This window comes from Podarcis filfolensis (genome assembly GCF_964270895.1).
Source record: "Podarcis filfolensis genome assembly, chromosome: 5".
NCBI lineage: Eukaryota > Metazoa > Chordata > Lepidosauria > Squamata > Lacertidae > Podarcis > Podarcis filfolensis.
Genome location: NC_139608.1, coordinates 48,807,771 through 48,828,605, shown reverse-complemented (window position 1 = coordinate 48,828,605; position 20,835 = coordinate 48,807,771). Strand labels below are relative to the sequence as shown.

Genomic DNA, 20,835 nt, shown 5'->3' with positions numbered 1-20,835 from the left:
ATGGTTTTATGAAAGTAGATTTACTTTTCATATTGTTGAAAGGTGTCTTGTGGAGGGTTTCCTCAGAAAGCGGAGAATAACTCTTATAAATAAATGCATAAATACAGTGGTACCTCAGGTTACAGACGCTTCAGGTTACAGACGCTTCAGGTTACAGACTCCGCTAACCCAGAAATAGTACCTCAGGTTAAGAACTTTGCTTCAGGATGAGAACAGAAATCGCACGGCAGCAGCGGGAGGCCCCATTAGCTAAAGTGGTGCTTCAGGTTAAGAACAGTTTCAGGTTAAGAACGGACCTCCGGAACGAATTAAGTTCTTAACCCGATGTACCACTGTAAATACCTTCTGGACTCCCTACTCAAGCCCCATGTTGGTTGCAACCTATGGAACAAGCCAAACAGTCTTTTTTCCCTAAAATTTACTCCTCAGACCCACTACCATCAATTGACTTAATTCCGCACTACCAGAAGTCAGGGTGAGCAATTGGGCTGTGACCACAGCTAGAAAATGCAGTTTGGAGGCAGCTGGTTTAACAATCTGTAACTGAGGCAGGACACCTCAGTAATCCAAGGTGATCCTCATGTGCCCCCCTTATACTGCAAGGGGTGGAAGAAATCCAGTGAGCAATAAGAGGGGAAAGAGGCTTCTAATGATTTTTTACTAAAACCCCAACCTGTCAAGTGTCTGTTGATGCCTTTTTTCGATTTCCCCTTTCCCATTATATTTTAAATGTCACCACATCTCCTCTTAACTGGCCTTTGCTGAAGAATGACTCCTATTGCTCTGCTTCAGGTAAGAGTGCATATATTCATAGCTTAAACAATAATCCAGGAAAGCTGAAATGCACACATCTGCTTCTTCAATTGGCAGTAAGTGACAGAAGAGCCTCACACTACTGCAGTTAAGACTGAATGACTCTTTTTACCACACGCATACCATCATCAGGAGAGTGGCTCAAAAGTAGGGCTGCAACCTGATTACGTTTTAACTAATCTTGTGAAGTTCAGCTGAGCAATTACATTTGCGTAAATGCAGACGCAGTATACTTAAATTGAGGAGCATACTTTTGTTGTTCTCAGATAAATTGTTGCATGTAGCAGGTATCATTTTAGGAGGGGGAGCACCCACAATGTAAGACAGGTTGCCTTTTTTAAGATGAGGTTTGCCTTCTGCAGTTTTTAGAAGTACTTGGAATAAAAATAATTTGCCATTTGTAAAAATCTACTGCCTGGTTAATTGGGGGCATCATTTAGACGATTAAAAGGTGTGTATTGATTAATCAATTAAATACTGCAGCCCGACTCAGGTGGCATGTGCAAGATCAGCCTTAGAGATGTGGGTGAGGACAGCCCTAGTCCTTTACATCTTAATATGATAAAATTACTCCACTGGGCAAGGGAAAAAGGCAGGGTAGTGGAAGAGTGCAGAGTAAGCAATGAACAAGTTTTTTGTGCCCTATTGGAGAGAAAAAAATGTCACTGGAGAGTTGACTTTGGGCCAGTGTGGTCCTCTGCCTGCAAAAGCAGAAGCAGGGTTGGGGAAAAAGTCCGGAAGCAGGTAGAAAAAGCAAAATTAAAGGATGTTGGAAGAGGATTTGGGCTGTGGACCAGCAGATAACAGGGTGGCTTAAGCTGTCTTTGCAACTTAACAACCTTAAGGGGCTGAATTTCACATAATGTTTAGAAATAGCCACTATGTGAACTTAACTTTGTTCTAGTTGCACTTTTATTGGTCTCAAAGCTCCAGCAAAACATGGCCACCACAATTTCCTGGCAGAGCCCTGTGTTTTTAAAAACTGTGTGGAGCAGAGGTTTATCAAGTAAAGCTTTTCCCACTTAAGAGATATAGCAAAAGTTGTGCCTGCTACATTTTTGCCAGGCATACCACTATGGAAATTTAATCAAGGCACTCTGAAATCTACTTTTTTGAATAAAATGATTGATAAAACAGCAGCAGCAGCAATAATAGGCGTGGCATTCCTGCCAAGTAAAATGAGATAATATGAAACAAATTATACAACATAGCACAAACAGAATAATATTTGTAAAAGTATGTATGTGTGTCCAATTTATATAGGTTTGTCTGATTTAGTTTAGAGGTGATTTTTTAAATTTCAGTTTGTTTTATATCCTTACTTGTTTGAGCTTTCAGTATAGGGCAGTAAGAAATATGGGACAGAAATTATTCTTCCTTGTATGTTTTAATAGTTTCTGATTGGGAGGAGAAACATGAGATTAATACTTTTTTTTCATCCCACCATTCCTCTACCATTTAATCTATTGTCGATCTCCAAAAAAAAAGGCGCAAGACTAAGAAATTCAGAGAGAGAAATATCCAGTGCAAGACGTTCCAGTGTTTCCCTCAGTACATTTTTTGCTCTCAAACAATATGGCAATTCTAATGTCTCAAATACATCTTCTCTCAGCTACATGAGTTATTGGTGTTCACAGATGGCTACAAGTTGCAAAAAAAGATACAGTAATCCTTTTTATTGAGAAAATAATGTCATGCAGATAATGCAACATTAAGAAGAAAACACAACATACTGCCAAGTAAAGGATATGTACATTATTCAAATGTGTGATGTTCTCCAAACAACAGTGTCCAAAGTTGGGCAGCTCTTAGAACTGAGGAGCCACATGAGTTTTAGTTGATGGGAAAGCATGTGTCAGAAGAATTGAAATGCACAAAATGTAAGCTGAATTTAGCCTACTAAGTATCTACAAATTCCTGGCTGCAATAATTCTTAGCACTGTATGTGCTTCAAATGCATTCTGTCCTTGCAGAGAAGGGAAGCTGGAGATTCCATTCAACAGGCATAGGAAGACGTATGGTTGTACCAATAATTAAAATCCTCAAATGAATGGCAGTGGAATTCTAGAGATGATCTTGTCTGCAAAGATGGGAGAGAGATATTTGCTCCAAGTTTTTGACAACAGAATTTACTGCAGTGGGGAAGAACTGTGGGTGAAAAGGGTGTCCAAATTTCAAAAAGAGAGAGACAGGATTCCTGATGGACTTCTTTTCAAGAGCTGTATGGAGGAGTAGAATGGCATTATCATTTTTCCCATATCCTTGCAACATTGTGGGATATTATGTACATTTCAAGAAGCACTGAAGAGCATCTCAGCATGTTTTCTCTCATTTACTTTCTGCTGCTCCTTGTAATATAAGAAAAGGGAACTCCATCTAAGAAATACATAAGCTCCATGTTCATCTAAAGCTTACACGTCTCCCTTTTTTGTTCTTTTGTTTGCATACTGCAAGGAACTGTGGAAAGCGGGATCCTAGGTGTGGTTGTGCTTTCCCTCTTAAGATGCTTCTTGAAACCTGCCAAGAGGCATCGGGGTTCTCTTCAGATGTCTTACAGCAACAGAAGCTCTACCCCTTTTCAGATTATGGTTGCCCTATGCTTAGTCTAGAGCAGAGAGAACCACCATGGATGCCCTCCAGAGGTTGTTGCATGGCCAGTGGCCAAGATGAGAACGTAAGTTGGCTGCTCTTGGCCTAGAGGCTAAAGTATCCAAATTTAGTTCAGATTGTGTATTTTGGGTGAGACACAATCTCTCAGTGAATATTACCTATCTGTGTTTGGTGAATAAACACAGTGTCCAAATGGTCTTGAATCAATCCTATGCTCCTCCGATCTGAAACATTATAAAATAACCTCAGGACTAGGCAGTCACAAAATACTTAGCAACCTGCCCAACCTCTATGTTGGTTTATTCAGCATTTTTTAAAGCTGCTTTTCCTGAAACAGATAAAAACACATCCTGTCAAAAGCCTTCTTGGCGGAGGTGCTGGGGGTTAAATAAAACCTCTAGGTAAATGAGCTGCAAGTCCATCTGCACGTACTAAGTTGCTTTTATTAATCCAGAACTGCATGCTACAGATACTGTACAGCATGGACATTTATTCATTACAAAAATGGCTTCCAAACCATTAGAAATGAAAAATCGGAATAAGAGCAATAAAACGGAACAGTAACATCACAACTGTTAGGAAACATTCAAAGGATTCACAAAAAATGTCATAGTTAGCATCTTAATAAACCAGAGAAGAAAACTGGAGACAGTTTTACAATCGCTTCATGTCAACTACAATGGCACTGGATGAACAGATGAACATTTTTTTCAGCTTTATACAGCATTTATCTTCTTTTAAAAAATTTGCAACATCAACATGCCTAGGTTTTTTTTTTTTAAAGTTTGCTACCTACCTGTATGTAGTAAGTGTACATAAAAGTGGCAGTCTGATTTTTCATTTTATGAATAATCTAATATACAGAATTTGGCCCTTTAGGGTTTATACCTCTTCATTTTAAAATGCTTTCTGGACAATCTGCTACCAAACACGTCTGTAATAGGTGACATTAAAAACTACATACATATCTACCTATGTAACATCACAGCAAAACAGGATGAACAAAAAAAAATACAGCATAAAAATTGTCGGGAAAGGAGAAAATCACTGAGAATTTTGGCACATAAATTTTTTTGCTCACAGCCTACAAGTGGCAGGGGAAGTCATCTGCAGTTCTGAATGGGAAATTCTGCTGTTTTTCCAACAGCACTGATAAAAAGTCCCGTGCTAAATTTTCAAGTCTTATTTCATGTAATGGCTTTTAAAGCTTTTTTTTTTTTTTACACTATTGATCCATCTGCAAATGTCCATTTGGTGGCAACTGTGTGACAGAAAAAAAGGAAGAAATTAAAACAAAATAAAAAAGAAGCCAACAAAAATATATATATACACATTTATATATAAACTTAAAAACCTTGTACAAATGAGTTGTTATATATATGTTGCTTACACTAAGGGGGGAAAAAAGGCCTTTACACAATGTTTCAAGGAAAAAAAGAAAGGAAAGCATTTCTTTTAAAAAATGGACAAACATACAGATACAACAAGCAATCTCTAAAGCAATAAATACTACTGGTCCAATAGCGTTGTGATACTTTTTAATTGTTGAGTAGCGTTCCCTCCCCCAAAAAAGAACAACACCATGGAACAAGGTATATTAACACATTTTAACCCTTTGTTTCTGTACATTTAAACAATAACAAGTAACATCACAAGAGAAGTTATATCACACAAAGGAAAAAAAAACGGGGAAAAAATAGCGGCACTGCATTCATTGTGCCCTTAAAAAGTTTTAAAAACCAGATGTAAAATGATTGGTTCGCAAGCTCGTATTTAATACAAATAATAAAGAACCAACGCCTTCGGCAAGGGCTGCTTCAAAATTGCTTCTTTTTTTCATTTTTAAAATCAGTCTTTGAAACTAAGCTATTGGAACTACATAACAGTTATGTATATATATATTTATATATATATATATATTTTAAACGCTACAAAGACTTTAAACAGCTGTTGATAAAAATTTTGGCAGAATCATGAGGCTTTTTTTCTCTCCATCTACATATTTAAAAAGGAAAAAAAAAATTGAAATAAGGATGGGTCAAATATTGACCAATGAACTCGATACACATCAACTAATGTAGCCAGCCATATGGCACAAATTTTTAAAAAATATATAAACGGAAAAAAGGGGGGAGGGGAGAAATCTTGACACAAAAAGAAATGAAATAAAATTTAAAAACGGCTACAAGAGGCTAAAGCTATTCTAAAGACTTGGTGACGAGTGACAGTGGCTGAGGCTGTGTCCCAGCCAAAGAATTATGGGAATGCAAGGAGGATGTTGAGGGTTGCGCTAGCGAAGAGGAGGACGGCGCGGACTGCGGTAAAGTGGCAGACTGATGGTCCAGTGCCCCGTTCTGACAATTACTAGCAGGCAGACCGCTGGATTTGCTAGTGGAGCTTTCAGTCAGGGCTATGGAGGACGGCGGGGGCGGCATCATCGAGAGGTGTGAGAGTGGGTCGGGTTTCAATGTGAGCGAGAGAGGTTGGGTTTGTTCAGTCTGTGGTTTTGAGTCTCTTGTGGGGGAGGCTAGCATGTTGGGAGAAGACGGTGGAGAGTCTAGTAGGCTTCCATCTGAAGAGGGTGGGCTGACGCAGCTGCCTTCACCTTGTATGTAGCGAACGCACTTTTTTTTTCTCCTAGAAATAGGGAGAGAGTAATCTGTGAATGAAGGGCAAAAACGCTATTTGGAGGGGAAAAATAATAACCCTAAAGCAAAGAGCCATCAACCATCTATGCCGGGCTCTGTTTAGCTATACCCAATTATTATAATGGTGCTGTCTACCTCTGGACAACAATTATGGAATCCGTCTTTCTCCTAACTAGCGGAATTTGTGCTTTGTCCCATTTAGGTAATTTTTTATTTATTTTAAAAGCCATCGGTTTTCTGTTCTTTTAGCACCAGGTGAATTTATTCTTAGCTTTTACATTCTCGTTCCCCTACAAACCAAAATATGGCAGATACTTCCTCTCAGTTGGCACCAAGCATTCTGAAAGACTGACTCTGGAGTCTCGCTTCTGGAATATCTCCCTGCCTGCCCTGGAAGAAACCCCACCTTTGCGACCAATTGCAGCCGAGGATCTACCACTCCTGCTTGTTTCTGTTTAGAACCACACCGTGTGAAAACAAAAACAAACAAAAAAATCAACGTCACAGACACAAAAAAGAGGAAAGAGTAACAGGAAGAATAAAAGTGGGAAATGAAGGAAAAGGAAGATGAACAGAAATACCGTCCAAATTAACAAGAATAACTGGTTGTATAACCTGCAGGTTGTGGATTATCACACATTCATTTATTTTATTTTATTTCGTAAAGGGTGGGGTGGGAGAAGGAATCGTTTGGCTTCTACTTTAATTTATAGAAATTAAAAGAACTTCAAAAGAAAACTTAAATCTTGGTTAGGCGTGGAGTGCACAAACAAAGCAACAACAGGTATCATTGTAAAGAGAAACAATCAGAAAACGGTTAAGAATTTCACAAAAATTATCAGTGCTATTAAATCAGGCCACTAGGCACCCTGGCTTATCCAACTTACATAAAGAACGAAATCTATGCATTGCACCTACTGCCTAATATTCAGAAGACACGTCTAGTGGCAGAACAAAAATATTAGGCGTACAATGAATGCGTCCTCTGGAGCAGATTCCCACAGGGCAAACGGATTCTAAAAACCGGTCACAGCAAACACGACGTTTTGATCTTTTTCTTTTTTGCCCAAAGCACTCGTGTTGGAGTAATACAAGGCACCTTTCTCAACTGAAGTTCACGTCTGTTAGCATGAGACTCTCAGCTGAGGCTGAGAGGCAAGTAATTGTATGTGGCCAGTTGACCCTATGTTGAAACTGGCCAACGCCCCCATCAGGTGTCAGGGCTTAAGTGATTGATTCCAAGCTGACCCATATGTAGAATTATAAAGGTCAGCTGGAAAATTTTCCACTGGTGTAATTATAAAAGTCCAGTAAAGTAACACTATCACCCAGTCATCTGTAATCTGAGAGTTAACACTTTCAAATCCAAGTGAGTGGACTATGTCCACTTCAGAGGGCATTCCACCCAGCATTAGTCTCATGTCACAATCTCCATTTCACTTCACTGATGCTCTGTCACTGCACCTTTAATGATACATTTGCACTTTATTCTATGAGGTCCCAGGTTCAATCCCTGGTATCTCCAGGTAGGACTAGGAGAGACCTCTGTCTGGAAGCTGCTGCCAGGCAGTGTAAACAATACTGGTCAAAATGGAGCAAATTGTATAAGGCAGCTTCCAAATTTAGCTCTTATCCCCCCCCCCCTTGAATTGTTTTTAACCTTTACGCTTTTATGGTATGTTGTTTAAAAATCATTTTAATGTTGTAAACTGCTTTGATATGCTCTTAGGATTTAGTGGTATATAAATATTTTTATAATAAATAAATAAAATGGGTCACATTTTAGAAAGGATTAGCTAGGAAACCCAAGCAACTTGCTCTTGTCAATTCCTAAAGTTTTCTGGAACAGAACAGATTAAGAACATTTCCCTTCCAAAAAAATAATAATATGAGATTAAGGTTCTGCCCAAAGTTCCACACAGCAAAGTCAATTGTTAGGGCAGTGGGGAATTTTAACCACATTAGCCTGCTGATCAATACATGCTAGAAACTAAGACAGCCATGCATGTAAAACCTTATGAATTAAAGCAACAAAGCACAGAGCAGAAAATAAAAGGAAAGAGAAAGTGCAAGATGGCAAGCAACAGCAAACCATGCTTTATTAAGGCAAGTTAAAAGATAAAAAAGAGTAATTGGTGGGCTCTAAACAGAACCTTGCTAGAAGCCTCCTACCTCAAGTAATAAAAACTGGAAATCTATTAGCAAGAAATTGATGTAGTCCACTGGCCTGAACTATTTCATGTTCTTTATGTCTTACTCTTTAATTAGTCCCTTCAGGCAGAAAGGAGGCAATGTTACCATATCAACAGTTCAAAGCAGCATATTTTTTTTACCAACCCATGGGAAATAAGCAAGATTATATTAACAGAGTGGTGCTAATATTTAGGAGATCCCATTATCTGTTCCACATCGGCATGCAAGGTACTATTATCTTCCCTTACAGATCAGCGTTTTCCAAATAGCACACAGAGCTCTACCTGTCATTGCCATGGGGACCTTCTGAATCAGTCGCCATGCTGTTGGTGGGAGGCAGTGGGAGGCTCTGGCAGGCCATGCAGGACAAAGGGTAGAGGAGCATGTGTGTGCATGCATACACTTCATGGATCGATGGATAGGATCTCTAGATGCTAACCCCTCCCACCAAACTCAACTTCACAGATGCACCTCCTTGCTCAAGGATTTGGTCATTACAGACATAGCCTGAAATGGTAAGCCCATAAAGAAGCCAACAAGCTTCAAGATGGGTTCTTGTTCTGAGGTGCTGAAGAAAACTACATGTCTGCATTACCAGTGTTGTCCCTAATAGGATTGGGATCAGTGCCCAAATTCAGTTTCCTCCACCTCCCTGACACCCACTCTTCTTTACAACTAAAGGATTTCCCTACAGCATCGGGCCAAGAAAACCCAGAACATGCGATGGCAAAATGTAGCGTCTTTACTGAAAGTGGCGTTTTGGTTGTTACTGTTTGCTGCCGTTCATTTACAGAAATCACTTCAAAATCAGAATCAGTCTCGTATGGTTCAGGCAAATCAGTTTTATATAAAGGACAAGAGAAACGGATGTTTCTGAAGACGTGTGTGATTAGTGTTGCAACAGGTATAGATTTATAGCTGAGTAAACAGTAGGTCATCAGCATGAGGCTTGTAGAAAACAAGTAGTAAGCCCAGGGTAGTATATATATAAAAAAATTCAGTGCTGAGAAAAGCTGAATTCTATAATAACTAATAAATACAGACCTATTTTCTTATCCTGAACAATTTATTTTGTGAGTTATGGCAAGGGACAAAGTGCTATGCAAGCCATAAATGTATTTTCCTTCTCTGGTCAACATTTGGAAATTCAAAATGTTGGCAGTGATTTTCCTGACCATAAGGTCCAGGAACTTGATTTTTTAAAAAAATAATCTTACAACTTTTTAATTCAGCACTCAACAAAAGTTTCTGTGCTTACACAGAGCAGCCACAGAACTGTGAAATAAAAACGCAGTCATGGAACATGCAAAGCGCTCTCTCTCGCTCTCTCTTTTTGCACTTTAGACCTAGTGGATTATGGGCAATTTTTTTTAGCTCCAAAGCATGTTTAGATTAATTAATTGAATAATAAAAGTGTCCCTGAGCCCAGTGGTAATGTCTCGTACATATATGCTTTGATATAGTGTAGATGACATACCATGAAGCAAATACTGGAACTGAAACCCAAAAGCACTTTATTCTTCAGCTAGTTATGGCGGCACTGGTAACAGCTATAGAAAACCAATTTTCTATCTAAAAGCATTATACCTAATTTAACTGACCTTTAAAGTATTTATGTTTAAAGTATTTTAACTCTATGACAGTACTGACCTAGGTATGATACACACATGAGGTGTGGGCCATGATACTTACCTATCCTCACAGACTAATGCAAATTTGGAATATTAAGTACTAATTAATACTAATATTGTCCCAACTGTCCTCATTTTACTCTCAGTAGAGTTTTGCTATCAGAAATAAAAAACTATCTTGGGTTTGTGGGATGCCCTCACCCAATCACATCCAGTATTTGCTCCTTTACTGAACTCTGCAATGTATCATCTGTCCCCAGAAAAACAAAACACTGGAGTCAAGGAGAAAGAGTGAGGGAGAGAAAGAGAGAAAGTGATGACCTACAGAGTTTCAAGTTAAAGTTTATTGTAACAGTTTGTTTAAAAAAATTTTTTGCAAGTGTTAATATGCATGCTCTGTAGCTTCAAGAATGACATTTTAAAGATCCTACCGCAAAGCTTTTAGAACTAAACTGAAATTATGTTAAGCTGAAAATGCTATTTTGTATTAGAAAAAAGAGTTTGTTTCTCTCCACACACAATTCAACAATCATTTGACTGAAAATACTACTGATCATGTAGCAGATCCTCTTTAAATATGACTTGAAAACAGTTAAATGTAGTTTTAAAGCAATAAAATACTGGCTGCAGTAAAAAGGTAATAAAAGAGGCAGATGCTGGAGACAGGCAGCTAGAGCCAAATCTGATCCTCAAAAGACATCCTATCGGGCTCCCTTGATCCCAACCTCTTTCCCATGCACAATTAGGCACCTTGGCCACTTTCGACCAAACCAAGAAACATACAAAAATGGTCTTTAATCTCATTTTCCTCCCAGGGCAAAGAGAATTTCAGACCCGTGCACAAACGAAGTCACAGGTGAATATGGCAGTGAGCACCTGAGGTGCCCCAAACGAAGCCTTTGACAAAGTATTTATTACTGTATAGCCTGCAAGATAGATGGCTAGGGATGCCTTTGCTTATGTTGCAGTGACCAGACGTGTGGAGCCAACATTGCTGGCCTCTGTCTCAGTTCAAAATAGTCCCTTTACTGATAAGGGATTTAGAGCATAATTCCTACCTTCCATCAGCATTCTAGTTTTGACAAATATAAAAATGGCCGCCTATTTCTCTATGTACTAGAATAACTGCCAGATAAGCTTAGTAGTGTTGTCTTATTTTTAGAAAGCTAAAGTTGTAATCTGGCTGTTCAAATGTTTCTTGAACTTGTAATTTCCAAAAGGTATTCAATAATCTGCATTGACAATGACCTGTGCTATTTTGCTGCTTCTGGCACACAATCACAGTGCTTACGCATGCATCTGATGGGAAGTTACAGAGTTTAGGTGGAATGCTGTCCATAAAGGACAATGCATGAACTTTATCTAACAATTAGATGTACAGTACGTTTTCAATCCATGTGTATAGCTCGGAATCACAAAACTAACAGAATTGGCATGCATATAATATGAATAACTGCTCTATTGTCTAAAAAAACAGAATGAAGCACATGGTATGGGTGTGAATCAGAGGGAAAGGTGAGGAGGGGGAGCACTACATACAGAAAAGAGTGTGTGTTGGACTGAGATACCTACCATCATAATATTCCAAATTCAAAGACTGCTTGGATCAGAACAGAGAAATAACAAATTTAACCATATTAAGGGGAAAAAAGAATGCAACAAGAGATAGTTTGCTTCCCTTCACCAAGAAACAAGTGCATACTGAATTTATCCTGCAGTAGAACATGGGTTGTTTCAAATGTTTTGGTCTTCGGTGCCATTAAGCTGAACAATGCAGAACAATGTCCTGTAATTTGATTAAAATCCCAAAACAACTTGCCAAGCAAATGTCAACTTAACAAGCCAGAGACAAATGGACTACTGCAAATATTTTTTTGCCAGGCACCTTATGAATGTGCCTAATATGAATTTTAGTTGAGCTTTCATAAGCACACAAGATTGATTCAAAAATATACAGAAGAATTTGTTATATAGACTCCCAATATATTATTAGCTTAGATCCAAGCAGAAATTCTAATTTGTATCCTCTTTCATCACAGTGAAAATACCAGTGCTGCAAATATCCTTTGGAGACTGAGAGCATACACATAGACACTTGTACGGATGTCCACTTAACACACTTGTTTGACCAAGAAAATGTTAGTTTCTGCATCTTGGGGATGTGTGTACCAACTCCCAGTTCTACTACCAAAAGAGAGGTTATTGGTCAAGAAGGAAAAGAAATTTGCATTGAATTAGCAAAGAATTCTGAAGATCAAAAATTGATTAGCAATCAATGTCGTAGAAGCAAGGAAGGCGAGAAGTGGAAGGGGAGGGGTTAAAAATAAACCACACATTTAATACTAAGATGACAGAATGCTTTTAGTTCCCAAAGGCCTAATGGGTAGTATACCTGCACGGTTTGCACCATAAACTCTGTCGGTCAAGCCCGAACAATGCCCGACACTTCTTTGGAGTATTTGCATCTGTTAGCACAAGGTAAACACAAAAAAATACAACACAATGGTGGATAGAGCTCAGTTGGATGCGAAATCTTAGCTACAGCTAACATTTCTCCCAGTTCATTTGGCAATCTTGCAGACCAAAGGGCAAGAAAAAAAGAGGATCTCCACAAGGCGACACACACTTACAATGCCTAAGCCTGCTGTGCATTCTCTTCACTTAGCCCTGTGTCTTCTCTGTTGAATTCTGCACTGTGCTATCAAAGGATGTTTAGCAATGCTATATATATATATATATATATATATATATATATATATATATATGTGGATGGTATTGAACTTTCCAGAGAGGAGGGTGGGATTGTGTGTGCAAGCCTAGGCTGATGCTGTCTTACAGTGGGAATTTTCCAGCTAGCGGCAGTGTGCAGGTGGGTGGAGGAAACAAAAATGAGGGGGGGGGCGGCGGAAGAGAGCGAAATCCTTTAAACAGAAAGAGATGATCATTCACGGCAGCGTCCCACTCCCTTGTGTCTTCTAGATCACAACACAGAGCTACAAAGCAACAAAGCAGGAGGAAAGGGAGGGGAAGGGGGAAGTACCAAATAAACCAGCTGCAAAACCAGCCATAGCAAGTCGGGGTTGGGGGGGGGAGACTATACACACCTGCAGGGGCCGCACCAGTTATTCTGTTGATCAAGGCCAAAGCGCGCTCGGCATTTCTTAGGAGCGCTCAGGTCTGAATGAGGTCAAGAAAGAAGCGAGCAGGAAAAGAGAAAGAAAGAGAGAGAGAGAGAAAGAGAGAGAGAGAGAGAGAAAAGGAGAATAAAAAAATAAAAAATAAAAATAAGAAAAATAAATAAAAATAAAAGGAAATAAAATCAATGACCTCATTATTAACTGCAAAATATCAACTTTTGATTGTTTTATTTTCTTTAAATAGTGATTGTCACATCTATCAAACTTTTGAAATTAGCTGTTGCAATTAAAGCTGCAGTATCCCTTTGGAAAGGACTGTTTAATAATAATAATAATAATAATAATAATAATAATAATAATGGGAAGAACTGCAATTGATTCAAGAGGCATTGGAGGCACAACCCGTCTACTGTTTCTGCACAAGCCCCCAAGAAATGCAGCGGGTTTGTGAAGAACACTATTTGGTGGACTTCTCTTTTGATATTGAAATATTTATTTTTATAGGGAAAAAAGGTGTGTGTGGGGGGGAGACAAGGAACTTAGTATAGAAATAGCTAACATGCTTTCTTCTTGGGGGGGGGGATAATGCAGCTTTGGGAATAAACATTCAATTTGTATTTTTTTAAAAATAATTTAAAAAAGAAAAAAAGAAATGGCTCAGAATAAGCAGATAGCAAAATGGATATGTTAGTTTCAGCCAGAAATAAAATGATCAGAAGCATGGAAGCAAGTGGTATGCAGGTAAAGCAGGTGAATAGCAATGGATATGTTTGAGTAGAAAGGCATATGTCTATATATATATATCTCTATACAGATATATATATCGCATGCAGGCATGAGAAGACTTAGTGGGTGCCGCATAAAATGCCATTAGATTAAGGAGGTTCATTATTAAGCTTTTTATATCAGTCTCTTTAAAGAAATACTGCATATTCAATTTGCACAGTTAGTACAAATGAGTTATTTTTACTGCATTACTGTTTAATAGCAACTGTAATGGATAACAAATCAGAAACAAAGAAAAAAACTAACCATAGCACATATATATACGCTACAAACGTGTGAATGATAAATTTATTTTCAATGTCAGTGTTTAAATGTTAATAAAATCTAAAATGGCAGGATAAAAAAAGAGCAATTTACAAACTATTTTAAATGGCTGAAAATGACATTAGCACCTGTAATCGGAGGAAGTGAAAGGCAAGGATTTAGGAAACATTCGCTGTGTTCTGAAAAAAAAGAACAAATTATACAAAGGCTTCAAAGAAAAAATTAATCAGGGCTTTTTCAAAATTGACTATGAGATTGCCTATGCAGTATTTCTAATTTTCTAGAAAGAATGGCAAACCTCCTTAATTTAAAAAAAATGGCTGCAATTTACCACTGTAAAGGCATGCATCAGTTCACACAGAAACAGCCCAGATTAATACCAAACTCTCTCTCTCACACACACACACACCTTTGGTAATAATGGCACAGGCATTAACAAACTATGGCTCTACAGTGAGTAGCTCTGCAGTTATTAAGGACAAACATAACTACCATTATAATATGCTATTCATGCATTTACGTGGCTACTAGTTTTAAAAGGCGAGCAATAAGAATTTAACTGTACTTAAAATCCAACAGGAAAAAGCTGGATGTAGTAATGGCCCTGTGGCAAGAAGGTTGGGAGATTTCAAACTTTCTTCTTATGCACAGTATTAGTAACTTATGGCCTTCATTGTTCCACTAAGGAATACGTAAAACATTCCATTTTACTTACCATTGGTCTCTCCTGGCTGTTTGTCCCTTTTCCTTTTCTTCTTTTTGCCCTGAATGAAACACAAATACATGAAAAGGTTGTTACAGAACCTACTTTCAAAAAGAGGCAAGAGGAAAGGAATGTTCTGCAAAGCTTGCTAGAATTGTACATATTTGAAAACGTTTCAATGTGTGTGGCAACACAACGCTTTTCAGCATCTCAAATTGCCCACTTTCTACTTAACATTTCATTCTAGTCATAGCGACACTTCAGAACTCCTAAGAGTATAACTTACACCGTGCACAAAGAGCAGCACATAAATGTATGATAAAATAAATCAGTCACCAAATGCGTGTTTGGGTTAAAGGTGGGTCTTGGATCTGAAGCGCTAAAGACTACTGATATAGACTACTATTGGATAAAATTGTGTCAGAGCATTTAATGTCAACACTTCCCATAAAGAATCCCAAACTGGCCAGCAATCAAGACTCTGTTTGTGTTACATAATTACCATTACATACTTCTGCACTTCATCCAGTCAGAACAAATGGGACTGGGGATGGGTGGGAAAATATTGCACCCAAAATATGTTCTACAATGTCTGACAAAATCTCATGAACAAATAAAGTTAAAAATGGATTGCAAACTTGCATTCAGCAGGAAACCTTTTCCTGTCAACAGTTTTGTTTTAATTATTTACTTGTGTTTTTATCTTGTATTTTATTTTGTAAACCACCCTGAGATCTTATGATGAAGGGGGGTATATAAATTTAAACAAACAAACAAACAAACAAACAAACAAAGATGTACGTATTAGAAATAAGGCTCAACTTCCCCATGAACCTTAAGGAAGCATAATTCTTATTTTTAATACGCCAAGAAATGAAAAGAACAGCAGTCCTATTCAGGTATTATATCAGTAAGGAAATAAAACACCTGAGAAGGAAGATGGGGGTGAACATGCTAGGCTCAACCCCCATCACTGTTGCCATTGCCCCTCATAAGCTGAGCTGCAACGGTCTGCAGGGAGGTTTTTCCCACTTGGCTAGGATTCCTCCATGATGCAGAGCTCACTTTTATCACAAGCAAAAGCCAGTTCCCGGCTGCAATTAGTCATGGAGAGCAACCTTGTGGGTGTATGTGAAGTAAAGCTAGCGTGCTCACACCCATCTGCCCTCTCACATCCCTCATTAGTGTAAGGCCTGAATAGGGCTCATGTCTATGTTCAGTAAATTTGCTTTCCCTACAACAGAACTGGCAACGCTGAGCAAACATTAAAAGGCTGCTCAGTCTCACCTGGCTTTATTGGCTCTGCGTAGTGTGGTTAGCCTGGTGGTTACTTGCATGTTCTGCTTCTAATAAGGAGATATTAATGGAAATTCACAAGGGAGTAACAGAGACTAGATCTCTGTTCATCAGCGGGTAAACTGAAAGCATGCTCTCGGAACGAGAAAGCTTTGGGCTTAGTGAAGATTTGGCTACAACCCTAAGGTAGGTGGGCGAGAGGCTTTCCTAGATCTGTGATGTCTTCTCTTCAATAGCTTGGTCTAGTTCCCACTTCAGCGATTCATTTTGGGTTTCAACTCAGCATGTCCACTATGATGTTTATGTTCCCTGGAATGTACCAGTAAGAAGAGGAGATGTGAACGTTCCTTTTGAAAATGTAGCTCATGCAGGTCTCCAGGCATAAGGTCTTTGAACTTGTTCCTCCTTGCTCATTCTGGTTGTAAACTGCTACCCTGCCGATTTGGATGTGACAAATAAAGTCTTGTTCAGGTGAACTTTTGCTGATGGAAGGCTGTGTCTGTGCTTGCTTGTTTTGTTCAGATTTAATGCACCTGCCGGGAATTTTGTGGCACTACTACAGAAACGGAGTAATTACCCAACTTAAGCCTCAACTTAATCTCTACCACATATAAGGTGATTTGCAGAATGGAACTAGTATCTCAGCTATATAGTACTACCATACTCAAAATCCAGAAAGATTAATGTTTCACAGCCTTTCCATAAATAATTCCACAGAGGGGACCAAAACAACTCAGACATTTCAATGGTGTACTGCATAACTAAGGATCAAAATTTTCACGCAATATTATTGAAACAGTTTTAAATTTATGGTATAAAATATATAGATTTTATTTTACCAACAAAAGTGACAAGGATAGTGAACTAGTAAACAACATCTTTCATGGAGAGTTTATTATTTTGCATGAAAAGGACTGGAGCAAAACAGGTAGAACTGAATTAATCCTTCTAGAGGAAGAGGTGGGAAATTCAATCCCCCCTCCCCACATAAAAGTCAAGCAATTATAAGTTTCTACTTGACCAGCTTCCTTTACCATCAGATAACAAGATAGCTTGTTGAAAAGTAAATTCCTATCATTTAATCTGACACTGTAATAAGTATTTTAGAAAAACTATTCTCCCCTTCGAAAGTAATCCATCAAAAATACCTGACAAGTGCATCTTTTCACTTCAGATAGTTTGGTTGACTTTTCAAACCAAGCTAGAAAATCTGTGTTAATATAGATGAACTTGACGAAGGCCCTTCCATATTTCCTCAAAAACAAGTTTCTGAACCCAGTACATAATATTAAATAAGTGGCAATGTTGTGGGAAGAGAAACAGTATAAAGATGTTTTGTTTCTATTAGAATCCTGGCATTCTGGAAGAGATGCGTACTTTTCACTATAGAATATGCAACGTTCACAAGCTCCTACAGATGATGTCTAACAGCTATAATTAGGTGGACTGGCAAACCTCTTTTTGTTTACTGAACCACCATACAGACATTTCTAGTGCCTAAGGCAAGGATAGGGAATGTGTGGCTCTCTACATATTGTCAACCCAAGCCAGTATTGTCTCATAGTCAGGGATGATGGGTGCTGCAGTCCAACAACATGTGGTGGACCACAGGTTCTTCATCATTGGTGTTAATAATAATTAAATTTATACATTGCCCCTCACCCGAGCATCACAGGGAGTTTTATAATATAAAAACACATAACCTAATATTAGTAAATGTTACACAGACAGGTCCATTCAGCATGGAAACTTATGATATCATGTTATATGGTATCTTGAAAATGCATGGAAAATATGTCACTGTCTCTCAAAATTGCTACATTTTACAGTATTCAAAAGCATTGTCTAACTGGTTCAGCCCAATATCTACCTACTCTTAATATTCTTTCCCCAATAACAGACAGTTGGATGCTTCTAGGTGGCTTAAAACCAAGAAACTCTGTTCCACTGCTAGTCCCCAGAGTTTGGCCACCAGAGACCTAGAGCCTCTGAAGATGGAGATGCTATGACATGGCTAATAGCCATTGACTAATTATTGATTAATTAAAAGCAATCTAAGCTAAGAGACATTATATCTCACCATAATATACGTTAATAAGGCATTGCATGTTTAAGTGCTTCCTTTTTTACTTCTAAATGTTACACTGCTAAGCTCTACTCTATTGTTCTCACTCATCATTCACTTGATAAAAATGCATGGTTTTATAAATACTTATTATATCCCTCCTTAGTTTTGTATTTTCCAAACTAATAATCCCCAAAGACTGTTGCTCTTTCAGCAAACTGGCATACTCTTTGAGAGAGAGGACCAGAAATGTACATAGTATTCAGAGTGATCATACTTTTATTTGATAATTTCAGTCCTTTAGTATTTCCTAACACTGAATTTTTATTTTTTCACGGATGAAACAGGCACTTATAGTGAGCTCTCCACTCTGAACCCATAGCTCTCTAGGTATTTTGTGATTTTTGTAAGTAGCTTTAGTAATAATAATAATAAAATTTTATTTATATCCCGCCCTCCCCAGCCGAAGCCGGGCTCAGAACAGCTAATCTTTCTACTCTGTTGTTTTACTGATTTATTTATTTATTTAACCTTATACCTTTCAATTTAAAATTACAAGTAACTATAGCTGGGCCATCTTCATGTCATGTCACAGTGAACTGATGCTTCTATATGGGTGTGGCATATGAAACCTCTACAATTTCCATAGTGGTACAAGCTCAAAAACCTTAGACCTCTGATATATACGCATCCTGCAGAGATGTGCCAGCTCCCACAAACAAGAGAATTTATATAAGCATAGATTAGATGTGAGCTGGTGGTGAGACCTTGTGTAATCTAAGTGATCTTGGGGTAGGGGCATTGTCATGTGTGAGCCAGCTGTCAATTTATTAGTACCGTACATTTGTGTCTTGCTCATCAAAATAAATTTTTGTAGTCCCATGGAGACTGAATAGCAAGGGTATTATTGTAAACTGAATCCATCCATCCTGGGACTGAAATTGAACTTCTGAGATTATTTTTAAAATTAAAAGTCATGTTTCTGTATAACAACTTTTAATCTGTCTTCAGGGAGTGTTTTTTAAAAAAATATCGTTCAAGTATACAAAACTCTTATCCTAGTTGACATGCTGCATAAATAAAAATAAAAATATGAATCGGACCGGACAGTTAGAACCAAGGACTTAGTTTCTGATATTTAATTTTGCTTCAAGTTGTGAAAAAATTAAGATATGTGCACAGAGGCCTCCAAAACTTCATTAGGTATGGCAGACACTATCATGTGTGTGACACATAAATACAAGATGAAAAGGACACAGAGGGTCATCTAGTCACTACATAGAGTGCAGTCCCCATTTCTTTTCTATATCTGTAGAAAGACTGATGTCCAAAGAAAGCATGTGGAAGAGCATAGGCTCCAAGAATTCTGAGTGTTATGCAGAAAAAAGTAAAACCCTTGTAGATCATGTGCTTGTGTGATCCAAAGCTATTGAGTTCTCCTACTGTAGTAAGGTTCCCCCTGAAGGTCAGGTGGGGATAGAGCCTCAAGCTGCTGGGGACGTATCAGCTTTCTTATCCTGTCCTTTTTAGCTTGAGAAGAAAGGGATTTTCAGTGCTCACACGCTGAGGACAAATGTAAAGGTCCTAAACATTTAAGACACAGTACATGCCCATCTGTCAGTGACACAGTCACTAAAGCAGAGGAAATGTTTCCTGGAAAGCTTTCAAGCATTACGGCACATCCCAGCGCTACTCCCCCAGGAACTCCCAAGAGGAATCAGACTGCAGAGTACCAGGAATGAATCGGCCCTGTGGTCTGACAACTTCATTCTACTCCATTCATGGCACAAAATGTGGGCTATGAATTTGGTGGTGGCAAAAATGGTCGGAGACAGCTCCTGGGTTGTAAGGGAAATCGCCTCAAAAGAGGGCATACAGATACTCTCTTATGCACGTGAAGAAATAAGAACTAGGAAAGGATAATGTGAGGATTTTGATACCACAGATGTTGATTATAAGTTTTACACAACACTTCATCTTTAGGAGCCAAAATACTAAACTAAGATGCTGTCTTTGTTTTCTCTCAATAAATGGAATTCATAAAATGTTGCTTGGTAGCATATTAATGTGCCTCTCCTCTTCATGTAAGGCTATATAGGCTTATGCATGCAAATATGTGCAGCTGCATAAGAACATAGGTTTCCTAATTTACAGAAGAACAAATTCCTGCCTTTGCAAAACAAAACAAAACTAACGTGCACACACACGCTTAGATCTAAGCCTCACTGAGTTCTATGGAGTTTACTTCCAGGAAAGTGTGCATAGGACTGCAGTCTAAAGAAATAATCAAGACAGCAGATTCAACAAAATTGCTAAGTATAATGCATATCAGATTGTCTACAATAAGAGAGGTAAGATTGGCAGGAACAATACAATGTCCAGTGGCAAAGGAGGTCAGGGATCCTGTACCTATTATACCTGTGTGAAGAAGGAATTTCAGAGGTCCAGCTTCTCATGTTAAGGTGGAATCTCTCCAATATAACTCTTAAAGCAACAGGATCTGGTCATCCTACCATATATAAAGCACACCCTTCTCAATTATAGGCCTTTGTAGAACCAGCGGCTCAGGAGGTCTGTCAAAGCCTACTTGTATTAACTTTTCCATAGTGCTTGCAAGACTTGGTTTAAACATCTGTTTGGTAGGGTCTAATATGTTGGGGCTGTGTATTTCAGCTTTTATGTCATCTTG

The 20,835-nt window shown here is 38.4% G+C and overlaps 1 protein-coding gene across 43 annotated transcripts in view; it reads right to left on the bottom strand.

Annotated features, from left to right (window-relative positions):
• Nucleotides 1-3,261: 3,261 nt before the first annotated feature.
• TCF7L2 (transcription factor 7 like 2) overlaps nucleotides 3,262-20,835 on the bottom strand; it is a 202,305-nt gene continuing 184,731 nt past the window's right edge. For 11 of the 43 annotated variants that reach the window (XM_083616591.1, XM_083616629.1, XM_083616613.1 and 8 more), the window contains 4 exons: nucleotides 14,798-14,846; nucleotides 14,211-14,261; nucleotides 13,000-13,072; nucleotides 3,262-6,060 (listed from right to left, as the gene is read on the bottom strand). In XM_083616591.1, the coding sequence (XP_083472717.1) occupies nucleotides 5,622-6,060; nucleotides 13,000-13,072; nucleotides 14,211-14,261; nucleotides 14,798-14,846 (612 nt within the window). In that variant the 3' untranslated portion in view covers nucleotides 3,262-5,621. Of the gene's footprint in view, nucleotides 6,061-11,466; nucleotides 11,496-12,287; nucleotides 12,361-12,995; nucleotides 13,073-14,210; nucleotides 14,262-14,797; nucleotides 14,847-20,835 lie in introns of those variants that run through there. The other 32 variants (XM_083616632.1, XM_083616592.1, XM_083616597.1 and 29 more) reach the window with 19 other exon arrangements.